At 33.8% G+C, this 15,510-nt stretch overlaps 2 protein-coding genes across 2 annotated transcripts; both read right to left on the bottom strand.

The window, feature by feature from the left end:
• Positions 1–773: 773 nt before the first annotated feature.
• On the bottom strand, positions 774–3,893 carry LOC100809400 (L-galactose dehydrogenase). Its single transcript, NM_001254312.2, has 4 exons — positions 3,437–3,893; positions 2,797–3,096; positions 1,977–2,105; positions 774–1,262 (listed from the first exon to the last, which is right to left on the bottom strand). The coding sequence occupies exons 1-4, from the start codon at positions 3,824–3,826 to the stop codon at positions 1,131–1,133; spliced, it is 951 nt and encodes a 316-aa protein (NP_001241241.1). The 5' UTR covers positions 3,827–3,893; the 3' UTR covers positions 774–1,130.
• A 4,733-nt stretch (positions 3,894–8,626) lies between these two features.
• Positions 8,627–10,810, bottom strand: LOC106799528 (transcription factor MYC4). Its single transcript, XM_041017978.1, is given in 4 exon segments — positions 8,627–9,221; positions 9,599–10,108; positions 10,359–10,416; positions 10,544–10,810. Coding segments are annotated over 3 exon segments (606 nt in total). The 5' UTR covers positions 10,395–10,416; positions 10,544–10,810; the 3' UTR covers positions 8,627–9,161.
• Positions 10,811–15,510: the final 4,700 nt, after the last annotated feature.

Raw genomic sequence — 15,510 nt, 5'->3', positions numbered from 1 at the left:
TCAATGGTCCGATGAGGAAATACTTCAACACTAAGTTGCGGTGCGCTCATGAAAGTACCCATAGTTGCTGTGAAGCACGTCTCGGAAATCCAATCATACGAACAGTGATGCAAAGGAGTAGTATCGTCTCGTCGTGAGATGAAGTGTGGCAATAGTGCCCTCCAAATCCAAATCGTGTTGCGGTGCCTCAAAGCACTCTCACTTCTCCAATTCTTGAAAACGTGTCTCATGGCCAGCTTCAAACCCGATCGTCTGTGCCTTTTGATTTCGCAATCATAGTTACTTATGATTTTTATTTTTTTTATGTTGATTGGTATTGTAAATTTCTTAGATCTATTTCTTGAATCTGGTATCATAAATTTCTGTTGTTGGCTTTTGTACAAATTTCTCATATCTGAAATGAAATTGATTATCTTCATAACTTTTATCATTGGATTTTTTTGTTCTATGTTGTTTGTTGCCTACTCGAAAGCCATTGATGGCCATGGAGAAGCAATTGGTCTATCAGTGGCAAAGAGGCATTTGTGATGGAGAGAGACAGTGGGACTGACGGAGGTGCAGTGGTATGCCATGTCGTTGATATCTCTTATATGACTCCGCACATGTATCGTTGACCTGTTTAACTAATGCACACGTCATCACATTTTAGACAGAGATTGACGACATGAATCAACAAAAATATTTTAGGGATTAATTGCAAAATTCAAATATATTTTAAGAATCTCCAATATATTTAAGCCTAGAAAATGATATGACAGTGCAAAATTGCTTGACCATGTGCAAAAGGTTTACACTGACTATATTCTAATTAAATTTAAAAAAATAACATGTAAAGGAGAACAAATTATTGCCATTTTTTTTTACATTGTGCTTTTACAAACCAGTTCAACCAACTATTTACGGGTTCACCTAGAAGACAGGCTCTTACTCTCCAGAAGCCGAAGATGAATAGCATTCTAGTGAGAAATGTATTATTGGACACTCTAGATTACAAACAAAAATTATTGAGACAGTGGATCCTAATACTTTCAAAGCAATTTCTCTTATTGAATCGGATTATTTGAGTGAAGAACATTGTCAACAACAGGAATGGATGTCTCCATAGGTAATACCAGGTGGTAAAATAAACATCAGCTCTGCTGGATTCCACTTGGCCACGACTGGTTTTTAACAGGCTTCAGAATAGCTTCGACTTCAGACAGAGTCTCTTCATCAATTCCAGAAGTTGCAAGTTCTCTTGCGGCAGCAACATTTTCCTCCACCTAATTTGTAAGGTTATCCCAGTTAGAACAGGTCAGTCTTATTAAGTGACTAATTCATATTACACAAACTGAAGTTGAAAAATTCTTGCATAAACTGGGGTGCACCTAAATTAGGTATACTAGGCCAATAATGTATTGAGACATTATTAATTATAGTAGCTAATGAGTTGCTGAGTTTATTTCATTTTTCATACTACTGTTCTTAAAAGACTTTCTATGAACTCCATCAATAACCTAAACTCCAGTCCACCAATATGGTATAATAAGACAAAAGATATATAATCACATGAAAGAGTGCCACAACAGTAGTAAAACAAACAGCTACAGTTTGCAGTACTACCATCAATTAGAGCCAGGAAATTTCCTTAGTATTTTCCTCATACAGTGCTGCCCATTAACTTACAGTATCGGATAAAAAACATTGCATTAGCGTGAACCTTTATTTATGCTCATGTCTGGTTTCTTTTTATTTTTATTTTTTTTAGTTGGTAGGTATGAAAAGGGCAGATGACAAAGGCCGTACATATTTTGCAGAGGAAGATTCTCACTTATGCATCAATGAAAACCACAAAGAAAGAGGTGACTAATTTATAGACCAAGCTGTATGAAAACTCTAGAGCAAGCTTTCAGCATTATCCACAAAATTTCATAGATTTTTTCACAATAAAGACATACAATTAAATATGGCTATTCAGGAAGCATATGAAAGCAAACCTGTTCAACAGACTTCATGCCTACAAGCACTGATGTGATTTCCTTATTTAACAAGCTGTACTGCAATGCTAACTTTGAAATGTTTTTTCCTTTTTCTTTACAATGGGTAGCAGCAGCTTGACATGCAGACTGCAAAGTTCCAAATTAAAATACATAAAATCAATTCAGTTTTAATGAAACGTGTACCAGAGCATAAGCAAAAAACAGAGATTGAATAGAAATGTGGTTTAAAGACGTTTGAGAACATAATTTAGTAGGCAATATTACTTGGATCTGGATTGAACAAAATAATAAAGATAATTCCCTAATCTGGCAAAAGAATGATGAAAGTCACGATCTTTCTTCCAATAGGTTGACTAATTTGACTTCCTTCTTTTTAAGTGTGCATACAAGCATGGCTTCAAATTTTGATTCTGTTTTTTTTTTAATGTTTTCTGACATTTTTTAGCAGAACTAGGACACTCTCCCCTCCCCCTCTCTCCCACATACATATTCACTACTTTCAGATCTTATTGTAAACATTTTCCACTTGGATAAGAAATTGCAGGTGTACAAGAAATTTAATCACAAACTTTTGGCAAATGATGGGGTGGGTACAAATTTCTTATTCGCACTCATTCTCTCCTCTTACCCCCCCCCCCCCCCCCCCCCCCCCCCCCCCTCACATACAAATATAATGTAGTTTTATAATCAAACTCAACAATGGCTTGCTTTAAGAGAACATTGAACCATGGCTATCGACCTAATGTGAATTGAATTACACTTCAATGAAATTGTAAACACATAACAGAACCATCAGTAAGTGTGAAAAGAAGCAAACCTTGAGTTCCAGTGATGCGGGATGCCATTCAGGCGGGCCAGACTCGGTGAGAAGGCCCATAGACAAGGGAGAAGCATTGATAATGCCAACCCCTTTGGTCTTCAAATAGGGCACCAAATCCCCCAAGCTAGTGTCATTCACACAGTAATGGCAATATGAAAGCACAACATCCAGCGTCCCAGGCGGAACCCTATCAAGCACGTAACTGAAAATCCCCAGAGGAAGCCCTGTTATTCCAATGAACCGCGCCTTCCCTGCTTCCTTCAGCTTCACAAGCGCTGGAATCGTCTCATTCACAACCTACCCAACAACAGTCATTTACATCCATGTTTGGATAAGCATTGACAAAATTAATATTGGTTAAAATTGATTTGGAAGTGATATGATTTATGTTTGGATCAAGTTAAGAGTAAAACTCACTATAAAAGTTTTGGATCTAATGCAAAAATTACTCAAAGCTATTTAAACTCGAATAAATTCTTGACTCAGAATCAATTCCAAACTCTTCTCCAACTTGAAACCAAACATGTGATAAATCTAGGCAAAATCAATTCTCCAAGGTGAAACCAAACACGCACTACGGCTACTGCTACTTCACATTATTGAAACGCAACAAGCACAATAAGAAACGACAGGTTACCTGGTCTAAGGAGCCGAACTCGATGTCGTGGCATTGGAGAATGTCGACGTAGTCAAGCTGCAACCTTTCCAAGCTCTCTTCAATGCTTCTCGTCACTCTCTCCGCGCTGAAATCGAAACCCTCCTTGTACCGTCCGCACTTCGTTGCCACAACGTACGAGTTCCTCGGAGCTCCCAGAGCCTTCAGTGCCTTTCCCAGAACTTTTTCCGACAGTGTCCCTCCGTAGTACGGAGAAGTGTCGAAGAAATTGATGCCGGATTGGAAAGCGAGGCGAACGGAAGCGTTGGCTTGTTCCTCGGAAACATCGCCGAAGACATTGCCCAGTGGAGAAGCTCCGAATCCTACAGTGCTGAGTTTCAGTCCGGTTCTTCCAAGCTCACGTAGTTCCATTTCTCTAAGTTCTCTTCTCTCAGACTCACACACTTCACACCTCTTTCCTTTCTTTCTTCTTTCTTGCAAGTTGCAATTTTGCAATACACGATTTATCTATTGTGGAGTGGACCCACCCCGGGTCTATTTTATTTTGGGTGGGTTGTGAAGGTTTAACTCTTTCCACAAGGCCCAACTAATTAAGACATTAAATATTTTTTCAAACCCTTAATTTTGGCCTTAGCAAAATTTTGTAACACTGATTGCTGTTGTAAGTGCAAAGGTTTAAATTCACTTTTCATATTATAGTTTTATGTTGTACAATTTTGGTCTTTGAATTTTTTTAATTGCATTTTATTCCTTTACATTTTTTTAATTTGACAATTTTAGTCTAATGTTAGTTTACATCAATGAAAATTATTAATCTTGTTAATGATGATGTAACATTGACATGTTAATGTGAGAGATAATGTAATATGTCAATTTAGTTTTTAATGTCACATCAATACATTCTTAATGTTACATCAACATATGTATTGAATTGTCACATCATTTGTTATGTCAATATGTCTGTGTTACACCATCATTGACAAGATACATTAATAACTTTCGTTTAAAAAATTGATACCATGGATCAAAATTAATTAGTTTTAGAAATGATAAAACTAAATGTGCAAACAAAATTTAAAAGACCAAAATTAGAGTTAATTAAAGCCTAAATGTAAAAGAAAAAGTCCTTAAAAAGTTGTTAAGGTGAAGCATTTCTTTATTTACGATCTTGCAATGATTTATTCAATTTGGTTTTCATGCTTTATTTATTTTCACCATCATCCTCTACAACACACTGCATCATCTTCATCAAAGCAAAGAACAACCTATGCACACTCTTGTGAGGAAGGTTGATTTTACCTTTTTCATTCATGGCCATCACCATCTCAAACACCAAACATTTCATTTCTCAAACTATCACTCTATGCGCTATGAAGCAAGTCCAAAACTATGTTGTTCATTTAAGGTTACAGAAGTAGCTAGAGACTCTTGAGAAACCAAATTTATCAACTCTACAAACATGCTTCGGAAATAGTTACCTTTAAAGCCATGCAAGAGTGTGAAAACACCAATTTAGTTGCCATTTGTTGAGAGTATAAAGTTCATAAATTGTGACAGTAAAAAGAGTGTGCATGGGCGTGATGTAGTATGAACGTCAGATTCAACACTAATTTTTTAGAAGAATCGACAATAAACTTCAACCTCGAGCTGGTATGCATGTAAAAAATACCAAGATTTATGGGCCCACAAAAATATAATGCATATGTACCAACAAAAAGGTGACTAAGGCCTAAGTAGCACATAGACGGGCCGAAAATAAAACCAAAGAACACATAACAACACAATAAGGAATAGCCTGTTGCTTCCTGCACCCAAAATTTCCTCTGCACGTTTCCGAATTTTTTTTAAATCTTTTGTATTAGTCATTTTGAAATCCAAAATGTATAATTAATCCGGAATATAGTTTATATCTTAAATTTACATTTTAAATTGACCAATTCAAAAATTAAAAATGACACAGGAAACAATTTTTTGGTGCAGGAAAGAACAGCCCAAGGAATAAGCAGTGCATGACAATTGACAGCTTCTCAAAAGAAGAAAAAAGACTCTCGGCAAAAAAAAAAAAAAATGCATGACAGCTTCCATATCTGTTAGATATATTTCAAATGTGTCGGCACAAAATAAAACATATACTTTCAAATCAATTAGATATATTTCAAAATTAAAATGATTGATAGTATTTTATATAAATAAAATTCAACAACAACAACGCCTTATCCCACTAGGTGGGGTCGGCTACATGGATCAACTTCCACCATAATGTTCTATCAAGTACCATACTTCTATCCAAACCATTAATTTCGAGATCCTTTTTGATAACCTCTCTTATAGTCTTTTTGGGTCTTCCTCTGCCTCGAATTGTTTGTCTTCTCTCCATCTGGTCTACTCTCCTCACTACAGAGTCTACCGGTCTTCCACCATCTTCTCTACAATAGGCGCTACTCCAACCCTCTCTCTAATAGTTTCGTTTCTAATTTTATCCTGTCGAGTCTTACCACACATCCACCGCAACATCCTCATCTCCGCTACACCTACTTTATTCTCATGTTGGCTCTTGACCGCCCAACATTCTGTTCCGTACAAAATCGCCGGTCTTACCGCAGTCCGATAAAACTTTCCCTTTAGCTTGATCGGTACCTTTGCATCACATAACACCCCCGATGCTTTTCTCCATTTCATCCATCCTGCTTGAATGCGATGATTCACATCCCCTTCAATTTCCCCATCATCCTGTATTACAGACCCAAGATATTTAAACCGTGTGACTTGAGGGATAATATGGTCTCCTATTTTCATCTCTGAGTTAGAAACCCTCCTTCTTTTGTTGAACTTACATTCCATATACTCCGATTTGCTTCTGCTTAGGCAAAAGCCATGTGTTTCTAGAGCTCGTCTCCAAGTTTCCAACCTCTCATTCAACTCCTCCCTCGACTCTCCAAGGAGGACTATGTCATCTGCAAAAAGCATGCATCTCGGCGCTATCTCTTTGATTTGTTCCGTGAGGACATCCAGAATTAAGGTAAAAAGGTAGGGGCTAAGGGTTGACCCTTGATGTAAACCAATTGTGATGGGAAAATCGTCTGACTCTCCACCCTGTGTCCTAACACTAGTCGATACCCTATCATACATATCTTGGATAGCTCGAATATATGCAACCCTAACCCCTTTCTTCTCTAGAGCTTTCCACAAAATCTCTCTAGGCACTCTATCATACGCTTTCTCCAAGTCAATAAAAATCAAATGCAAGTCTTGTTGGGCCATGCGATATTGCTCCATCACCCGCCGTAATAAATAAATCGCTTCCATGGTCGACCTACCCGGCATGAAACCAAATTGATTCTCAGTAACTTGAGTCTCCTTTCTTAATCTCCGTTCGATCACTCTTTCCCATAATTTCATGGTATGACTCATGAGCTTGATTCCCCTATAATTTGCACAATTTTGTATATCCCCCTTGTTCTTATAGATTGGCACTAACGTGCTTCTCCTCCATTCCTCCGGCATGCGTTTTGACCTCATAATTTCGTTAAAGAGTTCGGTGAGCCACTCAAGACCTCTATCTCCAAGAGTTTTCCACACTTCAATAGGTATGTTGTCTGGCCCCACCGCCTTACCATTACTCATTCTTTTCAACGCTTCCTTTACTTCCTGTTTCTGAATCCGACGATAGTACTTATAGTTCCGGTCCTCTTCTCTTGTGTCTAGACTGCTAGAGTCATATCCATATCCATCATTAAATAAGTTGTGGAAATACGCCTTCCACCTTTCCTTGATATCTTTTTCATGCACTAAGACTTTGCCTTCTTCATCCTTAACACACTTTACTTGATCTAAATCTCTAGTCTTCCTCTCTCTACCCTTAGCAAGCCTATATATAGATCTTTCTCCGTCCCTGGTTCCTAGAGCTTGGTATAGTCCGTCAAAAGCTTGGGCTCTTGCCTCACTCACCGCCTTTTTGGTTTCATTTCTAGCTATCTTATACTTATCCCAAGTTTCAGAATTTCTACACCTAGACCTCTCCTTGAAACACTCCTTTTTTACTCTAACTTTGCTCTGAACATTTTCATTCCACCACCACGATTCTTTACCCCTAGGTCCAAAACCTCTAGATTCACCCAACGTCTCTTTAGCCACTTTAATAATCTCTTGGGACATCTTGTTCCACATATCATTTGCACTTCCTTGTGATTGTCCACACCAACCCTCCCATATCTTTTGTTGGAAGATTCCTTGTTTCTCACCCTTCAAGTGCCACCATTTGATCCTTGGTGCTACCAGAGGACTTCTTCTCTTTGCCCTATCTCTAATTCTTACATCCATAACCAAAACTCTATGTTGGGTAGTCAAGCTCTCTCCCGGGATAACTTTACAGTTCAAGCAATACTTCCTATCAGACTTCCTGATAAGGAAGAAATCTATCTGAGAACATGTCCCTCCACTTTTGTAAGTGATAAGATGTTCCTCTCTTTTCTTAAACCATGTATTGGCTATAGAAAGATCCAAAGCCTCCGAAAACTCCAAGATGGATTTACCCTCCCCATTCATCTCCCCTAGGCCAAAACCCCCATGCACCCCCTCAAAACCTCTAGCCACGCTACCTACATGTCCATTGAGATCCCCTCCTAGGAAAACTTTCTCTCCTTGGGGTATATCCTGAAGTACCCCTTCTAGATCCTCCCAAAATTTTACCTTAAAGTGTTCTGCTAACCCAACCTGAGGTGCGTACCCACTAATAACATTAAAGGTGTCCTGTCCCACTACCAATTTTAAGACTATGATACGATCTCCTACTCTTCTTACATCCACGACATCCTTCTTCTACTCCTTGTCCACAATAATCCCTACCCCATTTCTTGATCTGATTTTTCCGGTATACCACAGCTTAAATCCCGAGTTGTCTAATTCTTTCGCTTTTTCACCTGTCCACTTAGTTTCTTGTAGGCACATAAAATTCACTGTAAATAAATATTTCCAATATAAAAGTTATATTCTATTAAAAATCATAATAAATAAATAAATTTTAATATATAAAATATATATGTTAATTTTAAATTTATATTAAATCATTTGAATTATGATATAAATTTATTTTATTATTGATAATTTATTTTTGAAAAACTAAGTTAGATTGAAAGGAATGTAAATCTAAGAAGATTAAATATAAAAATAAAGATAAAAAATGATAATTTAAGATAATTGAAAGAGGAATTTTTTGACTAATTGCGCAAATAGTATGAGAAATGCACATCTAAAACAGAGAAGAGAATGATATTGAGAATGACTTATTAAAATAAAGTTTAAAATCGGGTCACAAAATAAAAAAAGTGAACATTATTTCAAAAGGAGTAAATTGATCAAAATTTAAAAGATAAATAATCAAAACAATTTTTTTTTAAAGATAAACCTTAAATATATAATAAAGGACAAAAGTGTAATTTAGCCTATATTTTATATTTCAAATTAACATTGATATGTGTGATTATGCACTACCATGCGATTATGATTTCAGCAAATTTTATATCAATTTCTTTTCATTAGCTTTAGATGCTAAAAAGGTAAAGGCTTCATAGTGGGGTACTAATTATACTACTTTTTTATTTAATTAAAGGAGAGGGGAGGGAGAATGATGCTTGGTTTGCAAGAATTGATGAAAAGTAAAATATTAGGCAACTTAATTAGCATAGTTCAAGTATTTCCTTCATGATTTGTTCCTCCTCAAGAGCCTTTACTTTCTCCGGCAGCTGCTTCAAGTATTTGATAGCATCTCCAAGAACAGAAGCTTTATCCGTCTGTTATTAGTAGCACACTGTAAAATGAGACCAATGCATGTGTTAGAAGCACACACTAATGACAAATTACCAAACCAAAATCTGAATTTTTGTATTAGTTTCTTATATTTATATACAGCTAGTTAAAGAGTTAATTAATAGACAATTTAATCCTTAAAATTATCTTCCACTTGTAGTTTAATCTTTGAATTTGTTTATGTTTACGCATTGATCTTTAAACTTTAAATCTGCTAAAGCCATACCAAGTTATTAGTCCTTTCAAATTTTATGGACCAAAGTGAGATATAAGAGGAACTAACATATATATGATACCAGCTATACAATTTCAAGGACTAATACTCCAATATGTGTTCAACATATATACAGTAAAAGCAGACCATATTTTTCTTTATACCTTCTGTAGTCCAGGAACAAGGGCAGATAAAGCAATGAACCGCTGGCTGAGCTTCTCTCGCCGCTTCCTTTCAGCTATGATGTGGTCTTGAGGTTGAGAATGTTTATAACGTTTCCCAGTCTTTTTGGCTTCTTGGCATGCCTTGAAGACATAGTTATTATGATTCCCCAGCAAGGTTCCTTGAGAGATACTGTCTGGAGGAGTTGTCTGATTGGAATCCACAAATGAGAAAAGATTTGGGAAAGAGACAAATTGTGTCTCTGATGATGTCTGAGCTATTTTTTAATTGGGATTCAAGCTGATGTTGTTTTTGTTGTGATGTTTTGTGTCTCTTTCAATGTCAGCAAGTGCAGTTTCCATGGAAGTTTTGGGGTTGGAGTTTGGATAAGTGAATGCATGATGTTGTAAAGTCTCTCCAAAAGCAGCAGCTATTGGCAGTAAGTTAAGGTCATCAATAGAACTCAAATGCCACTGATGGAGAAAAGTAGGGTCCTCCATTATTTCTTGCTCCTTCGAAATCAGAAAACATCATACTTCATATACCATAAAAACTTTCAGAATGTTCATAGCCAGAAAGATTCAATTATTACTATACTAGATATTTGCCTTATTTTCCAACCAAATACTATATCTTGACTCATCATGTGTTAAAATGGTTCCAAGTTCCAACTTAGATTAATTTAGTCACAGAATATAAATTAATTTACCCTAGATCCGAAAAACAACTAATCAGAAGGGCTATATATATTCTTATTCTTACCATATCAGGTAACCCTCTGATGGATGAAATCTCCATAAGAAACTAATTCAGCAATATCCTGGAAAAAAAAAGTCAAGAGTCAGCTTAAAGTTGATAAACTTGGGTACTTCAATTTCAACTAGTTGATGGTAACTTCTGTTAAGTTACCATTAAACCGAATAAATGGAAGAAAAAAAGTCCAGTACCAAAACCACAACTCCCCCATGCACCATTCTAGATCAATTACATTCTTTGGCACATGTGCTTGTGCACAAGATCTTAATGGTAAGAAACTTACTCATCTACAGATATTGAAGCATTCAGTGCATATATTACTGGTCCTCATTGATGTACTATGCTATGCCCCAGCAACTGCAGCTTATATATTTCGTTGTTGTGATATATAATTTGTCCTACTTGACCTTACTGTATCCCAACTTACAGAACAGTTGGACCATCAAGCTCACGGGTTTTATGGGGTGAACTTTCTTAGACAACCGTGTGCCTAATATTTTCAATCAAGGAACATAGATACAACTCATTTTATATTTAGATGTTGCCTTCAAAATGAAAAATTAATGCTTACAACTTCTGTTGTTTTGTGGACTTTGAGGTGTTCCTCACCAACTAGTCATTGAAATCTCGATAAAGAGCATACAAATTAAAGGATCATCATGTGGTCCCTGTCAACGTGTCTAAAGCGTACGTATATATTTGCTTTGTTTCCTTAAGTTACTTTCCAAGTCTCTCATTTTCTTGGTCAATGGTCATTTGCAAATCATAACAAGGAAAGCCAGTGATTAGAGCTCGTTAGACAACCTATCAGCTATTAACAAAATAATGAAAACCTATGTGATAACGTGGTTAGATATTGCTCATGAATAAGCATTGGTTGCTTGCAATTTTCAAATCTGATTTATAAGCTTATTCATATATAGCAGAGTTTCCGCCAATAAAAGTTAATTAAATTGATAATGAAGGATATCATATGAAAACTTTATTACTGGATAATCTGTAAATATATTTGTAAGTATTTGTTGAGACCTATCTTGATCCTAATAAATTTTGAGATCCAACTAACTTAAACTTTTAATTATCAGAAAAAATATAACAGAGTTTCCCAATTTTGAGTGAAATGCAACAGTTTCATTGACTTAAGAAGATTTTATAGCCAATTCCCTAGTTGCATGTGTGGCGGTGAAAATTAAAACTTATCTCCGGAGACAGTGGCCTATTGAAACCGGCATATCAAAGAGCACGCCCTTCAATCAAATGATGCTCAATATTGAAATGGTTATCCTTTGTCGTTCGTTAGGAAAGGAAGCGACGTTAATCGATACAAAATGACATAATTTGACAAATAATTATGTCTTTTAATTATGTGATTGATATATAGGATAGAGAAGGTTTCACATATAATTATGTCCTTTAAGTATGTAATTAGAATTCGATTACTAAATCTATTTAGATAAAAAAAAATTATGTTGAAAGAATTCAATTTTTATATAGATTTTTGTACTTCAAGAATTTAATATCTAACTTTTTGGCCAAAGAATATCCTGAATATAAAATTTATTATTGAGTGCTGTAATGTTCATAGGCTATAATAATGACTACATTGTATTTTGGTTCTTTTTTAACTTTTGGTATACAATTTTTTTCTTTCTATTTTTTTATACAACTTTAATTTTCACATTTTAAAAAATTTACAAATTTAGTCCAACATTTAATTATATTATTTTAATCCAACTGAATTCTAAACCTAACATATTTATTTAAGTCACTATTAAAAATGATTTAATTAATTAAATTATAAAAAATAAAATAAATAACTTATTTAAAATTAAATATTGAACTAAAATTACATATTTTCTAAAATCTTAAAGACTAAAATCCAAAAAAAATATGAGTTATTTCTGTTTTGGATTTCGTGTTCTTTTTTTTTTCTTTGTACTCATATTGTAAAATAATCGCCTTTTAACCATTTCATGTTATCCTTTTTTTTGTACTATTATAATAATGCATGCCCTACATGCATGGGTGCTGTTTTTACAATCTCAATAATTTTAATTTTTTATTAAGTATATATTAGTATATATGTACATCAATATTTTAAAAAAATATTAAAATCATCATTATTTTTGTTGAAAAAATTACACTTTGTAATTATTAGTTTATTCTTTAAAAATATGTTTCCAAAGAATGAAATGACTAACATTAATTATAAACTCCTTTTAAAAAAACATTAATTATAAACAAAGAAAATATATTTATAGTAATTGAAGTTATAGAATAAAATTGTTATTTTTTATAGAGAAAAAAAAAGAGGAAATCAAAATAGATATAAAGGGTTTATGAAGGTGCAAAAATAGGGATGAAAGGATGATGATGGTTTGCAAAAATATAACTTAAAGAATAACGAAGATCTGAGGGATGCAAAATTAGAGTTAAAAAATTAAAAAAAGGGATATAAAATTAGGATTTATATATATTGGTTTTATATTAAAAGGTATTTTAATAATAAAAAATATATTTAAAGGGAGATATACTAAAGTCTTTTTCTATTTAGATTATTAGGACCAAATTTTAGGCTTGATCTTATTCTCTCATATTTTGTGCTTCAGCTTGTATATGTTAATCATCTCAAGATGTTCTTTATTCTTGTTGTCATAAATTCTCCTAGCCCAGTCATAGGCTTCTCTTCTCTCAGTCCTTCCTCTCTTAACCCTTCTCCTTATCCTCTTAAATGTGTCTTATGTACTTCATTTTTATCAACTTCAAATCATATATATAAGATATAATTTTAAAAATTATTATATTATTTTATAATTTTTAATCGAATAATATTTTTTTAGAATATGTTGTTAAATTAAAAGTTTCTTTCATATATATCACATATCCAAAATTTTATATTAAGAGTATTTTAAGTAATTTTAAATTATAGATAGATAGAAATAAATACCTTAAAACCGGTCCACCTCTTTAATAAAGGGAGTTAAAAATATTATTACTTTACCCACGAATATCTATTAAGTGATCCAAAAACTTCATTTGTACAACAGTTTTTACTCACAATGGGTGCATACCTAATTTGAACAGAGTTTGGTCTCCTCTTCTTATAAATCCTTTTAAAATATAAAATAAAAAAAAATAATTTAATGTCTAGAAAATTTCTAAAGTTCAACTGGTCTGTTTTCTGTCCCTTTCTTACCTAAATCTGATATTAATTTGTTTCGGTTTTAAACAAAATGTGATTGGTAAAAGGTGTGAATTGAAGAGTTTGAATATGGTTTGCGGGAGGTTATAAGTTGAAACCTCTGGCAGCTCTTGTACCACAATACTTGTATACTTCATAGAAGTTTGGTTGAAATTAATGGAATAATTGTGTACTATATCTTTTACAAAGTGTGCATAATTTGCATGCATGCTTCCCATACACGTCAAATTTCATGGACGCTACGTACAGGCATGATATATATGCGTTGCAAAAGTTAATGCTACACGCGACGTACTTTAAAAATGAAAGTTAATGGAAGAACTTCGTTTATGTTAAAAAAAAAAAAAATTGGGGGGAGAAGGGAGGAAAAGCTTACATAAAAAGTACAAAAATCGATCGTTAAAAAATTGAAAATGACCTAAGCATGAAGTGATGCATAATTGGCACACTGGAAATTTCATGTAGAGGTAAACTTTAACTAGCAGTAGAAGGTTCAAAACCCACTATAATAATTGTACTGTACCAATATATATATATATATATATATATATATATATATATATATATATATATATATATATATATATATATATATATATATATTAAGCACCTTATGATTAGGGTGAAGTCGTCCGAATAGAAATTAGCTCATAACAAAAAGTATAAAAACATCTAGTGGTCTTACTAAGAAAAAAAATAAAAAAATAAAATTACATAGTAATATGTTTTTGTTTTGATTTAAGTGGAAGCTCATAATAGACCTTATATAGGAGAAAGAGGAAGAAGGGATAAGCGAATGGCAAAGGGTCAGAAAGCTTTGCAAAGATCAAACTCGCATGCTCATAATTCTTAATTCATGACTTACAACTTAATTAATTGGGTATTTTAAGAAGGTAAAAGGCTACTAGAAGCACCATTGAGGCGAGTCGATTGCTGAATTTTAGTTAGGTGAAAAAGGGAAGTAGAGTCCAAGAAGGACGACAATATTAAAAGTTGTTAAGAGAATTCTTATGGTAGGTGTCTTAAAATTTTGCTTATTAACCAATCTCAATGGCATACCTCATCTAAAAAGATAAGGCTCTTGTTGTTTCTCAAGTAGGCACTTAATATGGTAATATATACCTGTTGGTTTGAGTTCTCCATCGATGCCTGAAATAACTATTGTGTAACAAGAATATAGATGGTGTATATCTATATGAAAAGTGATCAATGCCCTGGTTGCAACTAAAAGATCAACTAAAGTTAGGATTAATCTTTATAAATGGTTTTATTGAAAGTTGGCAAAGACATAAAGGCAGCTAACTGGGAAAAAAGTGCTACTTCGAGCTTAGTGACCTTAATTCAATCTAAATTCTCCATGATCTGCGTCAGATTGTTTGTATCATCTTGGTTTTCGAAAAATTAAACCACTACATTGTACATACATATAATGCAAACTAATTATGGTTCTTACAGAACATCTTGGACTATCCTGTTATTGACAGAGAATATTGTTGTTTTGTTTCCTCCATAATTTTGTCCTTGTGTATTTGATGTTATTTTTATCCCTGAATAAGGAATATATTGAAGAGTGGACTATTGGTGTTAGATCTTATATGATCGCTCGTACATAAAATATGACCACCAAAATTTTATCAACATTGTAATTTTCTGCATACAGCAATCATCATAATCTAAAGGGACAAAAGAGCCATTACTATTTCTTTTGCACTGCCAAATGTGTTATGAATATGTTAAAGATTAAAGAAAATAAGATCTGGAATTAGTACAAAAGGCTGATATTTTAGTATCTTTCTGAGATTATTGATGTCAAATCCGTTATCATCAGCAATTACGGATGACACCAAAAATTTAGAGTACTATTCTTAAGAAGAAGAAAAAAATCTATGAACAAAGAGAAGTATTACACATGGTCCTTAAATATAAGAGACAAAAACTAGTTTTTCCTTATCACAT

This window comes from Glycine max, chromosome 8 (genome assembly GCF_000004515.6).
Source record: "Glycine max cultivar Williams 82 chromosome 8, Glycine_max_v4.0, whole genome shotgun sequence".
NCBI lineage: Eukaryota > Viridiplantae > Streptophyta > Magnoliopsida > Fabales > Fabaceae > Glycine > Glycine max.
This window is presented reverse-complemented; position numbering and strand designations above follow the sequence as displayed.

Coding starts and splice junctions, on each gene's coding strand:
- LOC100809400 (NM_001254312.2), bottom strand. CDS start 3,826: ATGGAACTACGTGAGCTTGGAAGAACCGGACTGAAACTCAGCACTGTA. Junction 3,097..3,436: donor AGTTCGGCTCCTTAGACCAG/GTAACCTGTCGT, acceptor GTTGTTGGGTAG/GTTGTGAATGAGACGATTCC. Junction 1,263..1,976: donor GCATGAAGTCTGTTGAACAG/GTTTGCTTTCAT, acceptor CTTACAAATTAG/GTGGAGGAAAATGTTGCTGC.